We start from the raw sequence: 23201 nt of genomic DNA, 5'->3' as shown, positions 1-23201 counted from the left end.
GTAGTCAGAAGGTCATGACCCAGCTAATTAAAACCATTATAATAACTACTATATTATCAATAATAGTACATCTATCCATCGTCTGTGCCACAGACCCACAAGCACCTTAAGTTGATATGTTAGTATGGGTGCTTTGTATGTAAAAATGTGCTAAATAGTTCATCAATATTGTTTAAAATTAGAGTGAATAGACCCCTGTAAGTGCCAAGTGTACTGTGTGTTACCAGGGGTTTGGGGTTCTTTTGAATGTGAACAGTGCCCCCTGGTGTCATTACTGTTGTAGTGAGGTTCAAAACCCAACACAGACTATACTACAGTTTGATGTTGTGCGTTGTGTGTGGTTTCTTGTTTGTTATATTATGCACAATGAAATTGAAATATTAAAGGGATACTAAATAAGTCACCAAAATAACCATTTTCTTAGACTTTTATTTGTTTTACAAAAAAAGTTCACATCAACACTTACCATTATTGTTAATACAGTATACTCAATTCTTCCCCAAAGGAAGTAAAATACAACAGCCTTTTATTTATTTTAATCTTATATTAAAAATATCAAATCGTACTCATCTAACAGTGCTTACTTGTAAGATATGTCACAGGCTTGAAGCTGAAAAGTTGGCTTTGCATTAAGTTCTGATGAAAGGTCGCCGATGTAGAAAAAAAATAGCCTGTGGAAAACTACCAGAATATCACCTGCCCAAAATCTGACTGACAAGCTGAACATGCAATGAGGGCAACTACACAAACCACCCAACGGATTACACTGGAGTTCCATTGGATGCTTGGATCAGGCTTGCAACCATTTGAATGGAGGGGAGGGAAAAAAAAGTTTTTACATCAACCATGACTCTTTTATTCTTTTGTTTTTTCACAAATATTGCATACCATGAAAACTTTTAAAAAATAATGATTCACTGATAAATTGTCAAAATGTAATAAAAAAAGAAAGCAATCATCACTACCTCAAAACTCAAAAACGGTCAAACAATGGACATCATGGAGAAGTTCTCTAGTTGTATGGGACTGTACAGGCACACATAATATATTCATAATAAATAGGGCAAATCTGGCCTGCACTCCTACCTCCCCCACGGTAAGAGAAGGGGGACCTTAAACTGTCACTGCCTTCAAGAAGCTCAAGTTTCCACTCAGGCCTCGGCAAAAAAGAAAAAGAAAAGAACACAGTCCAACACATACAAATGCATGTCCATCATACAGACAGACAGACACACACACACAATCGCACATTTACTCACACACACACCCTGCCCTCTAAATCACATGCGCAAAGCTGAAATGAAGTAAAGCAAACTGATAAACTACTGAACAAATAATATTTATAAAATATGTAAATGCCATTTGTGTGTGTGTGTGTTGTTTAAACTGGAATGCCTCTGCTGATAAAAAGATGAGACGTAAAGGAGAAACCTAGGGCTCTGGGACCCAGGAGCTGATCGCTGGACAGAGGACGTGGCAGGAGGGAAGCCCGTGGGAGATTAACCTCTAACTACCACAAGCTGGTGTCAACCTCTGCAGCGCAGTAGGCCTCAGGTGGATCGCTATGGAGACTCCACAGCCCTTTAGAGGAATGGCTTCCCATGTGTGTCTCTCTCACACACACACACACACACACACACACACACACACACACACACACACACACATACGTTGGCGTACACTAGCACGCTCACATAAAGAGAAGTGACACAAGAGAGGAGAAAGTGTGTGAGGAGGATTGTAGATGGGGCACGGTCAAAGTGAAGGAATGTGTGAAGGTATTTGGCAGGTGTGTCCTTGGGCCGAAGTATTTGGACGGTTTCGGATCCAGATTTCACCCTTGGCATTCTGGGGGAATCACATCATATTGGGGGTGTACTGACTATAAACGTCACACGATTCTGAGGAACCGGTCTGGAAGGGGAGCTCCACTCCAGTTATTCCCCAGTTTGGACGCCAGACAGGCGCTCCCTGGACAGAGGATGACCATCCAACAGACGTGACAAATGGAATGAATGTATGTATGGAGCGCAGGGTCCCTGCACCCTCCCGCTGTCATCAATGGCTCCTGGCCTCCCTCTGGTGTGGGCCCGTGCAGTAAAAGAGAATTGTGGTGTTTGGGAGGCCGGGTGGGGAGGGGGGGCAGCTGCCGCAGCAGTCTCTGTCTCTCTCAGGGACTTAGACATCAGTAGAGAAGTACAGGGTGTTCCGCTTCAGCTCACTGAAGGAGATGGGCTGGTGCTGAAGGTAGTACAGCAGCACTTGGACCTGGAGACCACCAAACACACACACAGGGTTTATAGGTCAGATAGCACGCACACACACACACACATGGAAGCAAATACATTCACATACACACACTAACACAAACACACACACACACACACACAGGGATTTATAGGTCAGATAGTGCGCACATACACATGGACATTGTTTGGATAAAAAGCGAAATCGATATTGTTAAAAAATGTTTTTAAATTTATTTGATTTTATTTTCATTTGTTGGCTCTTGTCGCTCCAATCAGCCTTCAATGCTATTTAATTTAGTGACACAAGTGAGTATATCTGACTGATCTGCAATCTGACTGACTGGGCCGTCTGTGAAAGAGCCCGTATCACAACACTGACATATTTCCCACGGCTGTAAAAAAAAAAGCATCAGACATTTATAGGACAAGCCACCAGTGAATCTTAACTTCCTGTTGAGGACTTTACTATGACACATACAGTGTTAGTATTGCACATGTGTTACATTTTCTATTCATGCAGACATGTTCTTTCCTGCCCTAACGACACTAAGCCACAAGACAAAGATAGACTATGGCTTCATTCGTGACAAACTACCTTCAAAGATCATATAATAATAAACAAATAATGATAAACAGATAATGATAAACAAGTCCCTCACAGCACATTTGGCTTCAATGCTTCTTTTTGGCTGGAGAGAGCGCTCACCACTTCCTGTTCAAATAAGATTATCTTTCCAAATCCCCATCTCCGGAATACACCATCATCAATCTGCACTTGATTCATGAGTCAAATCACCTGCTATCTACAGCACATTCCTCTGAACAACCTTTCCATCAGAACACTGTATCATCTAGTACTGCAGCAGTCATAGTAGGACACAGTAAGAACTTCAGTTCCATGTCTTTCCCTTTCATAGAGTTTTACATGGGTGTCAAAAGCAACAGTAGACATAAGCTAAACATGTTAAACCGTACTTGTCTGTTACCATTACTGTATGGGTGGGTGTGGGTGTCAGACAATGAGACAGCATTTATGATGACAAGTCTGTGTGCGTGTGTATGTTTGTGTGTGAGACTTAGACTGAGATGTGTAAGAACTAGTGTGTGTGTGTGTGTGTGTGTGTGTGTGTGTGTGTGTGTGTGTGTGTGTGTTGGGAGAGCCGAATTTCCCAAAAGTCTAAATACAGCTGTGGGATTATTTGGAGCAGGGTCAGAGACTGCCCTCTCAGCTTGTGGGACCGAGCGGTCACATAAACACGTACTAACTCCCACCCCACATCTTTCTCTATCTGTCTGTCCGTCTTCCTGTCCTTCCCTTTCCTCCAAATCTCTCCGACTCCCCTCTCTCTCTCTCTGTCCTACATATATGCTCACCTGCAAATGTAATGCAAAGACTCACTCACTCACTCACTCGACAAAACAAGGTTCATGTTGAAGCTGGGCTCTGTAAAGTGCCTTAATGTACTGTTATGTTATGGTGGCATAAAAATAGAACTGAACTAAACTGAAAATACAGTAAACACATTCTCATTCTCTCTCTCTTTCTTTTCTCTCTCTCTCATAACACACACACACACACACACACACACACACACACACACACACACACACACACACAGGCTTCTGTTCATCCATTTGTTCCTCACCTGTGCCATGACGTCGTGTGACCAGATGTCGGAGGCCAGGGTGACGTGGCCCTTGCTGCTCTCGGCCTCTGAGGGCCGCAGCAGGGTGGGGCCGAACACCGTGGCCAGATTATGCAGCGACATCTTGTTGATGGGCTCCTTCTCAGCCACTCTGGAACAGCCAATCAAAACCTCCAGTCAGACTCAGACATAACAATGACAAACTCAACACAGCAGTGAAAAGAGCTGAACTTCAGACATGCAGATTGAATTATCAGAATAATAATTTTTAATTTTATTTTTTAATAATAGTTTTTAAATTACTGAAGTTGAACATCAACCAAAAACTATAGTGGTGCTGAAAATATCACAGGATGTTTTTTAAATTGAACAGTATCATCAAACAACAACAAATCTGTTGACATTATTTTTGACAGTGGATATCCCACAAGGCAATTTTAAATATTAAACTATTTTTACTTTACAATTTTCTGTAATAATCACATAATATTTTCTTTGTACTATGATGTTGCACTGAATATAACATTCACAGAACTTTTGAACATTTGATGCAGCAGTGTCATTTGTTTTAGTGTTATAATTATTTAAGGAATACACCCATTTAAATTTCAAAAATACAAATGATATATTCAATCATTCCTTCATTCATAGTCATCCGTCCTCCTCCAAGATGTTTGCTCACACACAAATCAAACAAGCCTGCAATTATCAAACTGCCCAGCAGGTGTCCACAGTCGACCTTGTCTTGTAACATACCAATAACTGCATTGAGGGCAAAGGCGCTCTCTCTAGATGTGTGAAACTACAATTACAGCTAGTGAGAGGGAGGAGAGCAGGAGGCAGGAAGCAGCTCTCACACCCAGTCAGACACTCAGCCACCTCCAGCAGCACATTCTGATGACTAGACTCACACGGCAGAGAACGCACTATCAGAGCAGGGGGAAACGCTTTCTGGGTAACGTCAGTTTCTCAGTTTTCATTTCTTTTGTTATTCCTTCCTCACTCCAGTTCGACTGTTGACATGTTAAGTGCTTGAGGACGCCTAAAAGTCTTTAGCAGACCCAAGGCTCCACAGCTGTCTCCAAGTGCAAACCAGGTCCTGATACTGATACTGAGAAAGGTAAAAAGTCCACAGGGCCTGTTTTTTGGTTCTGCTAAGCACAGTTAGTAAAATGTACCCAAAAGGGGTTTCTTTGGCTTTTACTAAGAGACAAAGTAGTTGAGCTCTACCTACTGTACTTATGACTTATTACTAGGACATGTTAGTGCAGCAATAAGTACTATTTTATGTCCTAGTCACACCATACCTTGATTGTTTCCTTTTTTATAAGTTGCTTTGGTTTAAAGTGTCAGCTAAATGACTAAATGTATTAGAAAGTTCTATAAAGCTTTTGGCAGGGCCCTTTCCTATGTTCCCAGACCCATGGTTCTGTTTTGAAGCAGAGAGGGCTCTGCTGGCCCAGACACGTGAGCCTCTGCTCGGCCTGCTATCCTGACCTGAGGGCCTGTGGACAGATGATTGCAACTGCAGCTTTTCCCCCGTGGTTCCAACAGAGTGTATGAAACGCTAAACATCACGGTGGAGGGGAGTCAAAAAAAAGGACCAGAGGCAACCACAGGATGAAAAAGAGCTCAACTGGCAACCTCTTTTAGGCCACATGACCACCTTGTGTGTGTGGATACCACTACTACTGTACTACTACCAGTCAACACAACTGCAACTGTATCATTATTATGTCATAGACTTCATCATGAGGACATGGACTGCAAACCACTAATGTGTCTGTATTCACATATATCTGTGTGCATGTGTGCCTGTGTTGGTTTTGTGTTTGTGCCTGCATACTTGCACGTGTGTGTATGTGTGTGTGTGTGTTTGTGTGTAGAAAACATACCTTTTCAGGTGCTCCAGCAGGGTGAGGAAGGTGATGAGGTTGGGGTCGGGCAGCGAGCGCAGAAGGTGCATCATGCAGTTCTCCTTGGCAGCAGGGTCAGACAGCGCTGCAGAGGACAATAGAGGACAGGAGGAGAGAAGAAGAGAGGAAGACAGGAGAGGAAGAGAGGAGAAAAGGAGAGGAAAGGAGGAGAGGAGAGGAGGAGAGAAAAGGAGACTCAGGTCAGGTGAATCCATCAACACATGTCAACCTTTTATTTCCCTCTACCTCCTCTGATGTTCTACCTCATCACAGGTTGCATTTTGATAGCAGAATGCGTCCTCACACATGTGACTACAGGCTTAGGATTTAAATCTGACCCCCCATACATTACAAACACATCTCCAGACTCCAGGCAATAACTGGTTCTTCAGTAACAGAAAGTGGCACACACACCGACACACACACACACACACACACACACACACACACACACACACCCAGTTAATCTCTCAAAACCAATCCTGACCCTTTAGCCCCATTGGTCCTGACCTATGGCCTCTTGTAAGCGCTAATTTCCTCAACATTAAACGGCACACAGATGTGTCTCCAGATGCACCTTTGCCCCCTGCGCTAAGAGCTGTTATTGGGGTGAGCCATACCTATGCCCTCCATGAAGGCCGGGTAGAGGCGGTCAGTGAGCAGAGGCTCCGGGAGTTCACGGAAGTACAGCTTCAGGGTCCCTGCGATGGCGTTGATGTCCATGTCACTCAGCATCACCAGGATGTCTTTGGTATCTATGCAGGGGCAGGACAGGGCAGAGGACAGAGAAGAAACAACAGAGGAGAGAAAAGAAAGAAAGGAAGAGAAAGGAGAAAGAAAAGAGAGAGAAAGAGAAGAGAAAAGAGAAAGAAGGAAGCATGGGTGAGTTGACATTAGCCGAGAGTATGCAGCCATTATGAGACAAACTGAACCGTTAAATTAAGCTGTTTTCTTTATTCCGACCGGGGTTAATCGAGCCCCAGGTTTTTATATGACATAATATTTTGTTACAGCTTGGACCCATTTTGCCACTCATGGTACATTTCCTGGGCCGTTGGCCTCGCTGTGTTTTTATTGGGCCATAAGAGAGGCAGGCAGGTCTTCAGGCACAGCTGGCAGCTGGAGCAAGTCAAGTCGGCCCTGCCTGCCTGCTCTTTCCCACACACCGCCCCGAATTCACACATGTGGCGCAGGCCTAGTGTGACAGGCCCACCGGTGGGACCCCAGAGAGGGAGGGAGAGAGAGAGGGAGGACAAGAAGGGGAGGTGAGAAGAGAAAACAAGGAATTCTCTCTCCATCCCTTTTGTTCACTCCACACCCTCTTCATCTGCTAGTGAAAATGAGAGAAAAGGAGCTGAAGCTGTGAGCTGCATTACACAGTCCCAGAAGTCCACTTCAGCTACTTCCTCTCAGCTCTGACAATGAGCAGGCCTCAAAACAAGCCGAGTGTTAACTCCCTACAATCACTTTATTACAATGTGTTACATCTTATGGAATGTGCTGTTTTGAGTCATTTGATATATTCTGGAATGGTATTTATTGTTTTGCCTCGGTGATAATAATTACGAGGGGCTTTTCTCTTCATGGGTCTTTTGGGGACATAAATTAAGTTTGAAACAATAATGATAATAATAACATGATGATAATTAACTATACTCATTTTAACTATGACAGATGGTGATGATGGCTACTAAAGACCGCTGAGGATGAAGACTTAATAGTGGTGAGGCTGAGGATGACGACTTAATAGTGGTGAGGCTGAGGATGAAGACTTAATAGTGGTGAGGCTCTTACTGGTGTCAAATGCTGCCTTGAGGGCCTGGATGTCCGTGGCCACCCCGGAGATTCTGTAGATGCCCACTTCCTCGATGCCCCTTTTCTCCACCTCCTCAATGCACTGCCGGACGATGTAAGGCACCTTGGAGCGCTCGCGCCTGGGCAGAAACGCAGCATGGAGGTTGGAGATAAAGATGGTTAGCTGCTAGCAACATTCAATATGCTACAATAAGGGAGAAAATGGTTTAAAGTGGTCAAATTGAAAGGTGCAAGTCTTACTTTGTTACGACACTGATTTTGACCCCAAAGACCCCGCTCTGCTTCTTAGAGGGAGTCCGCTTCAAGCTCAGGTCCCGACTGGAGAACTTCATGGAGAACTCCACTTTGATCTGTGGGAAATGAGGCAGAGAAGAGGGAGGGGGTGGGGGGTGAGAGAGTCAGTCACATGCACAGTGTGACAAGGACTTCACACAAAGGTTTTTTCCCCTACTTTTTGTTCTTTGCTTTTGATCACTTTGCCGTTGCTGTGTGTGTGTGTGTGTGTGTGTGTGTGTGTGTGTGTGTGTGTGTAGGAGAAGGAGGAGGGAGGTATTTAACGTTGTTAAATCACTCTTCCTGTCACTTGTGAGCTATGAGAACTATGAGGATGATGGTGAGAAAGAATGACTACTTCAATTTGACGTTTCAAAAAACGCCTCACGCTCGATGCACCCTCCTGGAACTCTTTCATACTTTAAGCAGGAGAATGATAGTTAATCATAAGACTAAAGGAACATGAAGACAAGATGCCTTCCATTTTGAACTAAATTACATGCAGACTTACCCCATTCATCTCAATCACATCCATGTGCCAATTCTTGGACTGCACTGTCTGTGGATCGAGCTGAAAAGAAAAGATTTAGAAAGATTATTATTTCATTCCCCTTTTACAAGGCAAATTCAAGGCCATATTAAATTCTCATTCCGTTCTAAAGACATTCCTTTAAAAGCCATTTGGGAGACATTAATAGTTAAGGCATTTTGAGTAACCCGTCCTGCTTGGCCCAGCCTGAAGCCCATATCTGGAGTTAGTCCACAGGTGATGATGCATGGAGCAACTTGTTGAGCAATGCTGCTAGGTAATCACATGACCGGTTATTAACTTTCGGATTGGATGATTGCAGCAAGCTGCCCTCTGATGATTAAATATCTCCAGATAAAAATCACTTGCCCAATATCAAAGGGAAAGTGCCCGAACATCACCACTAAAACAACACTACATTTCCTGGCAACATTGCTCAACAAGTTCCCCTGTGTATCATCAACCTCATACTCCCCCATCCACTGCCTTCCTCTCTCCTGGTGTTTGTGAGAGGAACAGGACACTGGCCCAGCAGAAAGGTGACGTCACAAAGCCAAGATGCTAAGAGCTTTTTAGCTGGGAACAAAACCCCCCTAAATATATGTAAAAATGTGAGCAAATGTGAGCGTGTGAGTTCTGTTGTTTTTCCGATTCCAGATAATACTGTAGGTTGACACCTTGCTATTTCCAAGAATTTCAGCCTCTACTGTTTGTCCTTGACAAACAAGGCATAATTAAGTTTCCACATCAGATGGTGGGCTATTTTCTGCAACAGTCTTTTCTGAAGACAGTTTTCCATCTGCCTCCCCTGTGGAAATTCCCGAACAGTCCAGCCTACTTCTTCAAAAAATCCCTGGGAACTCCAGATCAAGCCTTTTCTTCTTTTTCAATTTGTGGGATGAGGACTATCTGATAAAGTGAATTCTGTAGTAAGGCAATGTGTGTGTGTGTGTGTGTGTGTGTGTGTGTATACACTCATTGTAACACACATTGCATGTGCATTTTTTGTGTGTGAGCAAGCAGTGGTATTTCTGACAAACAGGATGGGGGATGAAGTCTCCTGGGAGCAGCCATTCCCTTCTTTCCAGTTTCCAGTGAGTCTAATCTTAAATGTGAAAGCATCTCTACATCCCAAAACAGGCCTCAGCACATGGCCTCTGAGCTAACAGTGCTGCAGGCGCAGACACCTGCTGAGTCCGGCCCTCTCCGGCTATGAGAAAGACCCCTGTGTCACGGACCGACATTGTTCCCGTCTCTGTTTACACATCTGGAGGCCCACACTGCTCTAAAACAAGTTTAATGTCACAAACAACCACACACAGACACACACTCACACATTACACACACACACACACAGATGGTTCCAATGCTCACATACACAGACACATTAACACACACACACACACACACACACACACACACAAACACACACAGATGCTTTCCCTATGCTGACAGGGGTTTTCCCTCAGTACTCAGTGAGCAACATGGTTCTGGTATGATGAAGCGCAGGCTTTCGTCTGGGGGAACCTGTCTCTCAGGCCGCGTTCTCAGGACGGACGGACAAGGGGGTGATACAAACACACTCCAGAGCTACGCTCGGCATCTGGCCTCCAGGACACGGCCGATGGCTTTAGCAGCCCAACTCAACTGCGGCCGCTAACAAGCACACCGCCTTCAGTGTACATTGTAAAGATTGACTCAGACTGCCTTCAGTGTACGTTGTAAAGATTGACTCAGACTGCCTTCAGTGTGTGTTGTAAAGATTGACTCAGGAGTGGAGTAAAGAGTCTCATACATGGAATACACTACGCACAACGAAACAACAGAAGCTTCAGATGACTGTTTTGAGGAAAGTACACAAATCATATGACAATTATGCCACAATAAGGATATGATGCCAAAAAAAAAGATGCTGAGGAAAATTTCACAAAGTCAGTTACCAAGAAAGGAAAAGAGGGCATGCTGAAAATGCTTTACTCCCTCGACGATTAACGCCAACGTAAGACTACTGTAAACTTCCTTTATGCGCCTCGAGACGCGAATGTGTAACTCAATTCTTCATGTCAAACTCACATTAGCTCTCATTTGTGAGGTTTCTGAGAACTGCTGCACGCACAAAGCCCACAGCATCACCACACTCAATTATCATTACTCTTGCAGACCATGTTGAAGCAATCCAGATCGAATTTCACGACAACAATCTCTCGCAGTCGCTTTCCCCACTCTGTAGCTCACCATCACTTACGGGTAACTACAACTATGTGATTACATTAGTGTTCTCACTATTATCTGCTCATTAAAAACACAAGGCGCTCTGTTTTACTAGCGAATCACTTATGAACTACTACTTATTGCCGTATTCATCGAGACGGCTATCGCTCTAATTAGCCTCATTATAAAATTGACATCCGAAATCAGGCTGCTAAGACCTGATCTGTGTTGGTGCCCATTTTCACAGCAGGGATTGGGCTCTTTAAAATGAGGCCGGGCTAATCACTGCATTTTGGGTCTGTACAGGCCACTGCCAGAATTGTCTTTGGACCGAAGCCCAGAGCTCCCTCTCTGATGAGTCCTCCAGGGGCTCCCCAAAAAAAGGCTCCCAAACTCCACGGACGCGGCTGCCTCCCCCCTTCCTCTCTCTCCTTGCTCCACGTCTCTCTCAATTTAACCCTGAGTACAGACGTTATTAAAAATATATGGAGTCAAGCAGGGCCAGAGGACCTACAGAGCAAATCTCTTAATGCGCCCCACTGACTGACCTGCTGAGAGGCCACGGTGAGCGCTTGGCCCAGAAACTGAAAGCCCAACAGGAGCGAACCACATCTCTCCAGTTCTATCTACCCTACCATGGGAAATGTTATGGCTAAAGGGATAATCCCAAGCCGCCTTTAAAAAAAAAAAAAAAAAAAGTACCCCATAGTTGTGGGTTGGTTTACTTACAACAGAGTATGCAACTGATTTCCAGGAGAGATTTAAGCATGGCCGTCTCAGCTTAGGGCTTGATGAGAAAAGAATCATATCGGGTTCATGAAAAAACTTCCCTTAGATGCAGGCTACTGATCACATGAATGAGTGCTGTGCCCACAGACTGCTACAATAAAGAATGTCCAAAAAGGTTTGGAGGGCTGTTTGACTGACCTGCTGACAGCCAATCAGAATGGCGAGTAACTCCTGTACTACAAAGCATATCCGAAGGATATAGCGATCAAAAGCGGGACAAGACAAAGACCAAAGACTCCACTGTCTGTTTTCATTAATCTTTAAATGGAGAAGAAACCGTATGCCAGTGTTTTATCTCTGAAACCAACCTAGGCTCAGATTGATAGCACATGCAGAAGAAGAACAAAGTGGAGGATGTACATAAAACCACCATATACCAATCATGGCTTGGATTAAAAAACTGCTGACCTTTTTAAACACCTTTCCTATTTCCTCTAAATATCAATCTGGCCAGACAAAGGAAGAGTTCCTGAACATATGTCCAGTAAAACTGCCATTGACGTCAGTCTATCTGACTAGACAATAAACTCAAGCTCTGTTTCAAATTCAGTCATTATTGTCTTTGTAATTATACGCGCATGTGGGCATTGAATGTTAACAGATGATTATAGATGAGAGAGAAACAGAGAAAGAGTTATGAGACAGAGAAAAGTGAGAGAAGACAGAGAGAGAAGACGAACAGTGTGCGTGTGTGAGAGAGGGAACAATCCCAAAATTCTGCACAGAATGTGTGCAACTGTTTGTGACAAGGCAGTATGGCTCTCCACTGTGTCCCTTTGAGTTCCTCTGTGGGCTCAGCCACTGTGTGCCTCTGTGACGGCAGGGCAGGAACATCATGTTCCCCTCAACGTTCTCCACAGACTCTGCTGCTGCTACTGCTGCTGCGGCAGGCCAGGCATCCCTCCAACAGGCCTCAGAGGCACATAAAGCCCATCTCCCCCACCCGCCTGCTACAGGCTGGGCCTCGGGGCACGAGTGCTCAACGGGGTCATCTGCTGGTGGTAGTGGTGGGCTGTGTGTGTGTGTGTGTGTGTGTGTGTTTTGTGTGTGTGTGTGTGTGTGCGTGCGTGTCTGTGTGAGCAGATAAGACCTCCTGCTTGCTGCAGAGGGGATCCTCTCATCTCCTCTCATCCCATTTAGTTTTTTTTTTTTGGTGTAGAGTAGCACAAGACGACGTGAGCCGACACCGACGTGGCTATGGGCCGCACTCTGAGACTCATGTGGTGACCACTTGTTTCTAGGCTTCTGTAGCTGGAGGCCTTCAAACCTCATTGTGCATACTGTATGTCTGTGTACAGAGACGTGCGCATGTGCACAGCAAATGCTTGGGTTAATGTGACCGCATGCACATAAACCAGAGTAATCATTGTCGGCTCAAGGACTGATTTATGAATAGCTGCAGTCGACAGCATATTAAATTACAGTTATTAAAAAGTAAAGCTGTCGGCTGTTTTTTTGTACATAGCTGTAACATAAACATTAACCAAAGTACAACTGGCAGCACAACGCTGGACTGCCATTGTGGTACAACAGCACATACTGTAATAAGGCAAATAAAACACAAAGCAGTACCCGCTGTCGAAAGGCAAAGAAATCACTTCAAATGATGTGCAAAAGAGCTATGAAATCATGCACAAAGCTCCCTTTAAACTTCATACAGAGCTAATAAAACCTTAATCTTAATGGGTTCATTAGAATGGAGATGGAAAGGTCCTGCGTTTGCCATTGCCCGAGATGAATAATTAAAAAGAAGCTCTCTGATATGGCACGCTCATTCCCCCTGTTTCATTAGGGCTTTAGTGGATTGTGCTCATCTTTCCAGGGCTTTCATTCGGATGGCTAAATACTCATCGTCTGACTCCCTGTTTTAATTAGCTGCCTCCAAAACTCATTTTAATTAGCAGCTGTGTCTATCACTGTGCATTAGCCATGATTTTTTTTTTCTTGTTGTTGTCTCAAAAAACTAAATATCAACATTGGGCTTTGTTTTGTTGAATCTCAATCTAAACAGGAAATCATTTGTTTGTTTACAACATTGAGAGTCATCCCATGACTGGGCTATGTATGATGTGGGCGGTGCTGTTTGCCGCTGGCAAGAAGGGGGGAAAGGGATGTGCGATTAGTGAACATGGCGATGGACGGATGCTGTTCAACACCAACGCATGAGAGCTTGTTTCTCCTGGTCATGGGTACAAACACGCTCATAGTGACTCAAAAGGAGCCAATGGTGGCCCATGTCTTTGTGCTAAGATGCTGAGGAAAGCACTGACAGTGAAGGAGGGGCGTGAATGTATGGAGGCTAGCATGTCTGGCTTTGGCCCAGTTCTCCTGTCTCTGTCTTATATAACACAGAGCTTTTTGCATAACATACATTGCCAATGCATGAGTGAAGATACAGTCTGAGAGTCTTCCATGAGACACACATGAGGAGAAAAACACACGCATGTACTGTATCCAAGGACACGACGCTGGCAGCCTCTTGCTGACCTCTGCTGAATAAACAATGAAAAACTTTCCCCATAAAAAAAAAACAAGAAACACATCACTGAAATGGCATTTTAAACGCGCCATGCACAGAATGCCGATGAATCTGGTTTTCTTATCAACTTCTCCTGTTTCGAGTCGGGCCAAAAGTGTCATAGTGAGCCCTGGCACTTCGCTCACACGGCTGATTTGTGGGAACACTGGTGTAATTACAGAACTATTCTGGGGTTGCAGTGGGGTCACTCTAATATTTACCTAAGAGACTTGATGCATTTCGCTGATGTCAGACCTTGCTTGAGTTTGAGTGGTTTCCAGTAAGTGAACAAGCGCCATACAGGAAGTTTTAATTTCTCCGATGACTAAGAGAGGAGAGGAGAGTCATCGAGGCCTCTTACAGCAAACACAACACAGTCCATCATGCCGACCGGGCTTAACTACTTTTAAGTTGATCCACAAGTAGAAGTATGTTAACCCTTTAAACCCTCCAAAATAATAACAGGAGTATGAACAAATGCAATGTTTAAAAAATTGATATTAGCACCAAGATTAGTACAACTTGTCAGAAATGATCACACTTAGCCAACTTAATGAACATTGGCTTGTTAGTAAGACGAAAGAGACCCCTGAAATAGTCTTTGCAAATGAGGCGTGAGTGGAGAGGGAAGCCACTAGTGGACTAATTACATGATGAATGGGAGGCGGTGTGAAGGGCAGCGCCACTGTGACCTTCCACACCACGTAAAGAGCAACTCGCCACCACAGAGGCCTTTCTCTCCCCGGCAAGGGTGGGGATCAGCGCTACAACACAGCGGGGGAGCGGAGAGGGTCATCCCCGGCACCCTGCACCCCTCCCTGTGGAATTCATTATCCAATCAGGGGGGCCTTGTTAGCCACTGACGCAGGGCATAATAGGACGCTGGACGGGGGGTCTGGGGGTCCCCAGCAGGTGACTGCTGGAAGATTTATGTTCCCCAGTAAATGGGGCCATTAGGGGCCGGCTGGCATTTTCAAGGCCCTTTAAAAAGGCCAGGAGGCCACTGGCCTCTTCTTAATCACTGACACTGTACCGTACGAAAATCACCATACTAAAATGGGAAACTTGAGTCTGGAAGTCAAAGCCTGGTCTGGATATTAAAGCATCCAAAATGAGATATTGTTAGGTTAATGAGCTGTCTGTGTATTCATTTATGTATTGTTTTTGTGCTTTAAATACAATTTTCAATCCAAGTAAATGTGCTCTATGGCATGGATGTAGTTGTGTTAGACTGTGGTGCTGTTGTGGTTAAGTAAAACTGTCTTGCGGTGACCGTCATGACAACTGTGGAATGGACTGAGATGGAATGTGATGCGACGGCTTCAGCCTGCCAGTCTGGGCCTGGCTGAAACATCTGCCTGTGCTCTCCGCAGAGTTAATTAAAACCAGCCAGCTATCCTGAGACCAGACGCTGTGGCCCTTCTCTCCATCATCCTCCCCGAAGAACTCTGCCATGACTGTCCAGTACCCCCCCTCGCTCTCATTTCCTCCTCTTGCATTTGTCCCCGATTAACCTGCGTCCTCTGTCCCCCACCCCCCTCCTTCTTTCTCCCTTACTAACCTCACTCACCCTTACTAACCTCACTCTCCTTCCTTCCTTCCTTCCTTCCTTCCTTCCCTCTCTCTCTCTCTCTCTCTCTCTCTCTCATTCTGTATTCAGTGAGTGGTGGCTGTGCTAAGAGGTGTAGCTCTTCTCCTGGTTAATGCCCTCATTCTCCTTCTCCCCTGCAGGATGAAAGCTGCATTGTGACATTCGGTGTCTCTGACTCAGGCACGCTAACACACATACACCAAACACACACACACACACACACACACACACACACACACACACACACACGTGCGCACGCACTCTCCTGCAACTGAGACTTCATTCAGAAAAGCGGTGGGTCACACCTACACGACCTCAAAGCCTCATTCAGCAGGCGAGCACAAGCAGCACCGTGATACGTGCAAATGTGTGTAAATGTGCCACTGTGTGTAGTGCACCAGGATCTGCTGAGAATGGCAACTTGGCCTGTGCTTCATGCTTTACTGTGTGTGCAGGTGTTGCATATGTGTATACGTGGATGATCTAAGTGTGTTGCCACAATACATGAAGAGGGTCTGCATCCGCAGTCCAGGGTGATGAAGGATGAAGACAGCTCTCACATGCGATCAATACTGTAAATGATGTGTGTGTGCACATCAGCAAATCTCGCCCTCTCGCAAAGCACTTAAACCTGGTGGATATCAGCAACAGCAGTGCAGTCAGACTGCGCCCATGTGAAGACGTGCTCAGTGCCACTGATCTACTGTAATGTCCTACAGTATGTGGACAGGCCGAGGGGTCGATGCAGTGAATCCGAGTATCGGGCACCCTAATCCTGCTGGTCTTATGTGGACGGTGTCAGGAGAGAGAGAGCTGAGCCGAGGGGATGGGGATGCTCTCTCGCCCGGGGCATGGACCTCTGCATGCCCCGGCCCCTGGGCTCAGGAGTTAAGGCCTGGCCTCCTGATTTCTTTGTTCTCCCCTTGCCGGGGTCTGTAAGCTTATGCACATAAATTACTGTTTCAAAGTGCTGGCAGTGCAGATGCAGTACAAGGAAGAGACCTAGTTTTTACACACCCTCACGTCATTCTCTCACTCTCACACACACACCAGCTTGCTTGTTCATTCTCACTTTCTCACTCTCTCTAACATACACACACACCAACACAGACACACACACTCAGACACATTCACACACACTCAGACACATTCAAACACATACACACCAAAACACACACACACACACACACCAAAACACACACACACACTTTGCGGCATGCAAAGTAGAGAGAACAGATTCACTCCTCTCCGGGTCTGCGGAGGCACCGGAACACCAGCCCTGTAGGGGCTCTGCTGCTGCTGCGCGCTCTGCTGCATCCAACACAGCCAGAACCACCGTCTCCAGTTACCGCACGGCAACACAGCCCACTCGGCCAGCACTCTGCCAACGCAGAGCAATTGCAAATGGCAGATACTGAGATACAAATCCCAGATGTTACCAGCAAAAATGGTGTGCCTTTCAGAACATAGCGGCTTTAGACTGATGGGATTGATTTCAGTGTATGACAGAAACAGCAACATCCAGAACACCCCTTGCCCCCCTCTCATACATATACACACACACACACACTCACACAAAAACGGATACAATCCCGTTGTTTGTGTTTAACCCAGAATCTGCAGCTAATTTGAGACACAGAGGAAGCAGTCATGAGAGTGAATTAGTATTGTTTAGCATAAATCAGACGCAGCTTCAGCGCGCCTCCTGCTCCAGCATATGTCAACAGACAGATGAATGGGCCCGCTTGTGAGGGGCTCTGTGTGAGCACACATGCCAGAAGTGGAGGAGCACGGCCAGCTAGCAGATGACTACAACAAGAATGGACAGACAGACAGACATGAGAGACATGGTGTGCGAGTGTGTGTCTGAGAGAGAGAGAGAGAGAGAGAAAGATATAAAAACAATAAAATGTTATCTGATATTCCTTTCTAGCCATTTTTTACCAATTTTTACTAATTTTTTTCTCTCTCTCTCTCTCACACACACACACACACACACACACACGCACAGACACACATGCACAGCTCGACATGAAGGAGCACAACAACCTCAACTCTCTTTCCTGAGCACCAGCTGCTGAGAGGTCGCCATGGACACTGAGCCACAAAAACAGAGCCAAGACTGGAGCCATGCATTCCACTGAAATTACCGCTAACTTGCCAAGCCATGTGCAACCCTAACCCTTCATCCTGCTGCCTTCCAAACTGAAACCCTATAGTTGCACCTTTAGCATACACAGAGCTGTTGAAAGGACATGCATGACAGAAATGTCATGTGAAGCAAAGAAATGAGTCTAGAGTGCAACAGAAATGTCATGTGGAGCAAAGAAATGACTCTAGAATGCTAGGCCACATCCACTCAGCAATATGGTTCCTATTGTATGTCACACTCTATGATTTATTGTGCCATAAGTCACGGTGCAGTGAGTGACAGTCTCACATGCACATCAAACACGGCTGATGGATGCAGAGTGTGTGGTGTGGTGTGTGTGATGCGGCCGTATATTTACCACCCCCCTCAGGTCCCACAAACACAAACACTGGCCCCTGGACAGCCGTCAGTATTGAGGGAGAGTGTGTGAAGCCCTTGTGCTGACCCTGGGTCAGGTTAGTACAGTTGAGTTTAAATCTCCCTCACCACACGCTGTCTTTGTTCTGGAGCACGTGTCCAAAGCGTGCACTAGTGGTCTGGACTGAACAGGCGTGTGTGTGTGCATGAGAGTGTGACATGGACAGGCACAGGCAGAAGCGCCATGCGCATTGCTGGCAATACACTTACACAAGTGCCAAAAAAGGCATCCACTGCGTGCATGCACAGCCACTCACCCACACAAACAAACAACAAACACAACTGCAGTGTCAAATTTGGATGATATTTTCCATCCCTCAGGTTGTCTTTTAAAGTGCACGGCGCAATTTTAAATCAATGCTGATTACGGAACAATATAAAGATTTAGTTCATTGTTATTCTTAGAATACTGAATTATTGTACCTTACTTGTTTTAGTCACTCAATAGCAATTCCATAATCAATCCATGCAAGCTTTAGATGTGCCATTCACAAACACTTTACACTTTTGCTGCAGAAGAATCTGAAACTACGTGCTGAGACAGAAAGAGGAGAGGGAGATGAGGAGAGAGCCAACTGAAGAGAAAGAGACGAGAGGATGATCAGAAGAGAGGAGAAGAGACGAGAAGAAAAGAGACAGGGGGAGCAGGGTGAAAGAGCGTGAAGACCTTTTGTCTGAGGAGCTTGCTGCGTACGCGGCCCCACAGCTTGGCGCCGGTGTTGGTGTGCCTCTTAACGGCGGGGAGGTCATCCAGGCAGTGCTGCTCCAGCCGCTCACACACCGTGTTCAGGTTGTGGTCCGCCACCATGATCTCGGTCATCCTGCCGGGCTGCCGGCCGCTGTTTCCCCGCTCACGGGGTGGGGGGAGGGGGGGACAGGCGGGGGAGGGAGGGCAGGTGGGGGGTGCTACACGAGCGCGAGCGAGAAGGGAGCCACTGACAGGTTCACGGCTCCTTTTACCCCACACAAGTCAACCACCCCAAAACACCAACACAAACCAACTCTCAGAAATCAACACGAAAAAAAAAACTACTGTTTCCCGTCAAAAAAAAACTACTGTTTCCCGTCAAAAAAGCCTCAAGCTGCCTGTCTCTCAAACACACTACGAGTGAATGGAGTGGTTAAAAAAACAAGACAGATCAGAGTAAAAAAAGTCAGAGAAATGAAGAGAGAAAGCATGGAAGACGCGGCTCATTCCTGGAGAATAGGAGAGAACAGTGCCATGGTTCTGGATCCCCTCTTCTTTCTGCTCCTTTAATCCTCAACAATTCCTCTCTGGTTTCCTCTCAGGATTTCAGGCTAATTCCACAGGCAGCTGCCAGCATCTCCTCTTCTGCTCTGCTCTGCTTCTGCTCTGCGCTCGATCTGATCTCCAGTAACGCAAACAGGGAGAGAGGAGGAGGAGGAGGAGAGAGAGGCAGAGAGTGGGAGTGGGAGAAGGAGGGAGGGAGGGAGCAATAGAGAAAGAGAGCTGAGAGAGGAGGGGGGAGTTGATGAGCTGCTGCCATCACTAAACAGTACAGAGTATCCAGATGTGTGTGTGTGAATGTGTGTGTTCGTGTGTGTGTGTGTGACTGTGTGTGTGCGTGTGTGTTTGACTGTGTGTGTGCGTGTGTGTTTGACTGTCTGTGTGCGTGTGTGTGTGAGTGTGTGTGTGTGTGCGTGTGTGCGAGACTGTTTGTGTGTGACTGTGCGTGTGTGTGTGCGCGTGTGATTGAGTGTATTAGAGAGAGTGAATGAGAAATGGGAGGAGAGAAGCTGTTCTTTGATGCCCAGTGCTTTTCTGTGTAGCAACCCACAGAAACCTGGGCACTGATAGGAAATGTGAGTAAAGATCTAGCCATGAATTTCAAGGATGGAAAGAACGGCACATTCCAACTGTGGGGCAAACACACCTTTTCATGTTCATGCATTTCTAGATTTAAAGAGTCTTCATGCATTTTCTTTTCCTTTCTCCCTCGCTGAATTCCCCAAGATCCCTGTGGATCAAGGCACGCACACACACATCCACATCCACACACACACACACACACACACACACTTCACTGGTTTCTTCCCGTTATGTAAGTGTGTGAGTGGGCTTCATCAGCCACTTTCTCTCTCTCTCTCTCTTACACAGACACTCTCTCTCTCCCTCTCTCTTTCGCACACACACACACACACACTCTCTCTCTCTCTCTCTTACACAGACACTCTCTCTCTCCCTCTCTTTCACACACACACTCTCTCTCTCTCTCTCTCTCTCTCTCTCTCTCTCCACGCTCTGCACAGAGCGTCCTCTTGAGACCAGCTCCGGTCTAATTGATCCTGAGTGTTTCCGCCATGTTGGCCAACCCCTCTGCCCCCCTCCACTCCTCCTCCATGACTCCACATGCCACCCTTCCCCCACGGTCCCCCAATAGAGTGGCCTTCACAACGGAGCTGAGGGGAGCGCAATCACTGCCACTGCAATACCCAACTACCTGAATGATTTAAAACGTTGCACTTGACCACACTGATGGACATACACAAGACACACACACACAGACACACACACAGTATACAGTACATGGATATACATGGTCTATGTCCTGTAGTAAAGCTAAAGATGCTATGCCAGAGAGAGCCAGTGGTCTGTGTGAGCTAAAGCACAGGATGTACAGTACTGTCTCACACAGCTAATGGATGGATGGCAGAGCCAGACAGCCAGTAACACAGCGCTCGCACCCTTATCAGTGGCTCTCAATCTTCCTTAGGAGGCCCGCAGAGGGCTTCAGAGCACATGTCTTACTGTACGCGCGGCGCGCAGACTCACCGTCTGCAACATGACAACCAACATCTATGAGTCACTCCGCAGTGCTTCACGCTCATGTGTGCATGAGGGTATCCACGCGCCACCGGCAAACATCCACTTGGAGCATGAAACATCGGCCTGAATTTCACCGTGAGTCATACACACACACGCACGCACGCACGCACGGAGCGTGACTTACATGAGCAAGCCCTGGCGCTGTTGGCTGCAGCGTCTTACAGAAACCTGAAGCTAACAGGTACTGAGGGAGTCGGGACGGCATGTGGAGTCGGCCGCATCCATCACGGTGCGGTGAAGAAAGTGGAACGGAGACGAGAGCGCAGAGGGGCACAGTCTGTTCTTGGCTGTCGGACGGCCTTCCTCCGAGCTGGGGCACTCTGGGGACGGCGGCGGTGTGAGGGCATATAAGAACACTCAGCGGCGAAGGGGTATTTTTAAAACGGAGACAACAGGCATCAAGCATATGCACGCTGGGCTGGGCTGTGCTGTGCTGTGCTGTGCGTCATTCACTGAGAAAGAATGTTGGAGGGAGTGGGATAAAACACAGCGACCATTCTCAGTTAGGTTGCTGAATGCCCTCAAAATAAAGCAGGGGGTTTGGTGAGAGAGAGAAAAGCAACTGCTCTAACCTAAATGGCACTGGGTGTAGAGTGTGCAGGGAGAGCAGCTGTGACATTTCTGTGTTTCTACCCTTTACGTCTACTCTTCACACGAAACCAGCACAGTCACGTAATATGAGGGTAGGATCAACCCAAATTAGAACAACCAAAATGTCTGAGCGTGGGGGGGGGAAAGAACAGATTTAGAGTCTGTTATTCCTCTATCTAATGAGGGCAGAAATGACACTTGCTCTCATTAACCCACAAAAACAGAGGGTAGTGTGAATGAGGTGTGTTGTGGGGGGTGGGGAGGGGGGTACGTGTCATTGCCACATGGATCAAGAGTACAAAGCCGAAGAGGGTAAAAGGCATCGTGTCACTCTCTCTTCGCTCACTCGCTGTTGTTGTTGTGGGTGAGCAGGGCCCCCCCCTGTGTCTGCTGTCACCTTTCCCTCTGTTACAACCTGACCTCACTGCTCTGATACACCTGGAAGCCTGTTTGGAGCATGATGAAAACCGAAAAAGATAAAACAAAGGGGAGAGATGGAGGTCTGAAGAGGTGAGCATCTCATTGTCGTTTGAAAGGCTGGGAGGGGAGAGGGGGGATGGGGGTAACTGAGGTAAAGAAGAAGGACCCTCCAGGGCTGTAAGCGAAGGAATAATTCATTTGCTACTTGACAGGTGTGTCTGACAGAAAGACAAGTGGGTTAAGACACTTTGACAGATGAAGCACACATACCTAACCTTTAGCTACAGATTTTCATTTTTTATTATTGTGAGAGGGGGAGAGAGGGAGACACGCTTAAGAAAAAGGTTATTTTGGAATTTAATGAGTACGTCTGGCTATGGCTTGCTAGGCTGGGCGGGAGGGGAGTCTTAAGCGACCGAGATCATAAAACAGCCAGAATGGGACTGAGTGGTCAGACCACAGCACGTGCTTTAGAAGCCAGAATCACACTAAAACACACAGACTCCAGCCACACACACTTCACTCACACTCAAGTGTCTCTCTCTCTCTCTCTCACACACACACACACACACCAACTCCATCCACACAAAACACACATCATTCACACTCATGTGTCTCTCTCACTCACACACACATCAACTCCATCTACACACACACATACATCATTCACACTCATGTGTCTATGTCACACACACACACACACGCACACACACAGCAGAGTGACGGTTCACACTGTGATGTAATCATGTGTGTCTTTGGTGGTGGTTGAGTTTCTCCTTGGCCACAGTGCCATGCGGAGGCCAGCGCTGCAGGCCTGTGGGTAGTGTTGGGCGGCAGGGCTTGGCAAGGGCCAGGGAGCATATGGCCTCTGGTAGCCCAGGCCCTGGGTGGTGACATCAGCCAGCCGCTCCTCTTAATTATAGATAAACAGCCTGGCACGGCCCCCCTCAGAATTAACCGTTCAGCAGGGGAGGTTTAAACACTAACAAAAGATTCTGATCCGCAGCAAAGGTTCTAATATTCCATGCTGAATTAAATGAACCTGTTGCAGAGCCACAGTTTTTAACGGTGATCTCAGGAAATGGGCCCTCACGTACACCATCACCAGTGCCTTGACACTAGAGGACACACACTCACTTAGGTCCACATACTGTACTTGACAGTCGCAAGAGAGCCTGTGCTCATTAAGGTAACGGGACGTTAATTAATCTCGGCGACACTTGAGCGATTAATTAG

At 46.4% G+C, this 23201-nt stretch overlaps 1 protein-coding gene across 5 annotated transcripts in view; it reads right to left on the bottom strand.

Moving 5' to 3' along the window:
- Positions 1-409: 409 nt before the first annotated feature.
- The window catches only part of abr (ABR activator of RhoGEF and GTPase), a 136522-nt gene continuing 113730 nt past the window's right edge, over positions 410-23201 (bottom strand). For 4 of the 5 annotated variants that reach the window (XM_048270610.1, XM_048270619.1, XM_048270629.1 and 1 more), the window contains 7 exons: positions 8411-8470; positions 7867-7976; positions 7606-7745; positions 6432-6566; positions 5791-5896; positions 3896-4046; positions 410-2268 (listed from right to left, as the gene is read on the bottom strand). In XM_048270610.1, coding sequence (XP_048126567.1) covers positions 2179-2268; positions 3896-4046; positions 5791-5896; positions 6432-6566; positions 7606-7745; positions 7867-7976; positions 8411-8470 — 792 coding nt within the window. In that variant the 3' untranslated portion in view covers positions 410-2178. Of the gene's footprint in view, positions 2269-3895; positions 4047-5790; positions 5897-6431; positions 6567-7605; positions 7746-7866; positions 7977-8410; positions 8471-18773; positions 18976-23201 lie in introns of those variants that run through there. The other variant, XM_048270648.1, reaches the window with a different exon arrangement.

This window comes from Alosa alosa, chromosome 2, assembly GCF_017589495.1.
Source record: "Alosa alosa isolate M-15738 ecotype Scorff River chromosome 2, AALO_Geno_1.1, whole genome shotgun sequence".
Taxonomy (NCBI): Eukaryota; Metazoa; Chordata; class Actinopteri; order Clupeiformes; family Clupeidae; genus Alosa; species Alosa alosa.
The sequence above is the reverse complement of the archived record's forward strand: the minus strand, read 5'-3'. Positions and strand labels throughout refer to the sequence as shown.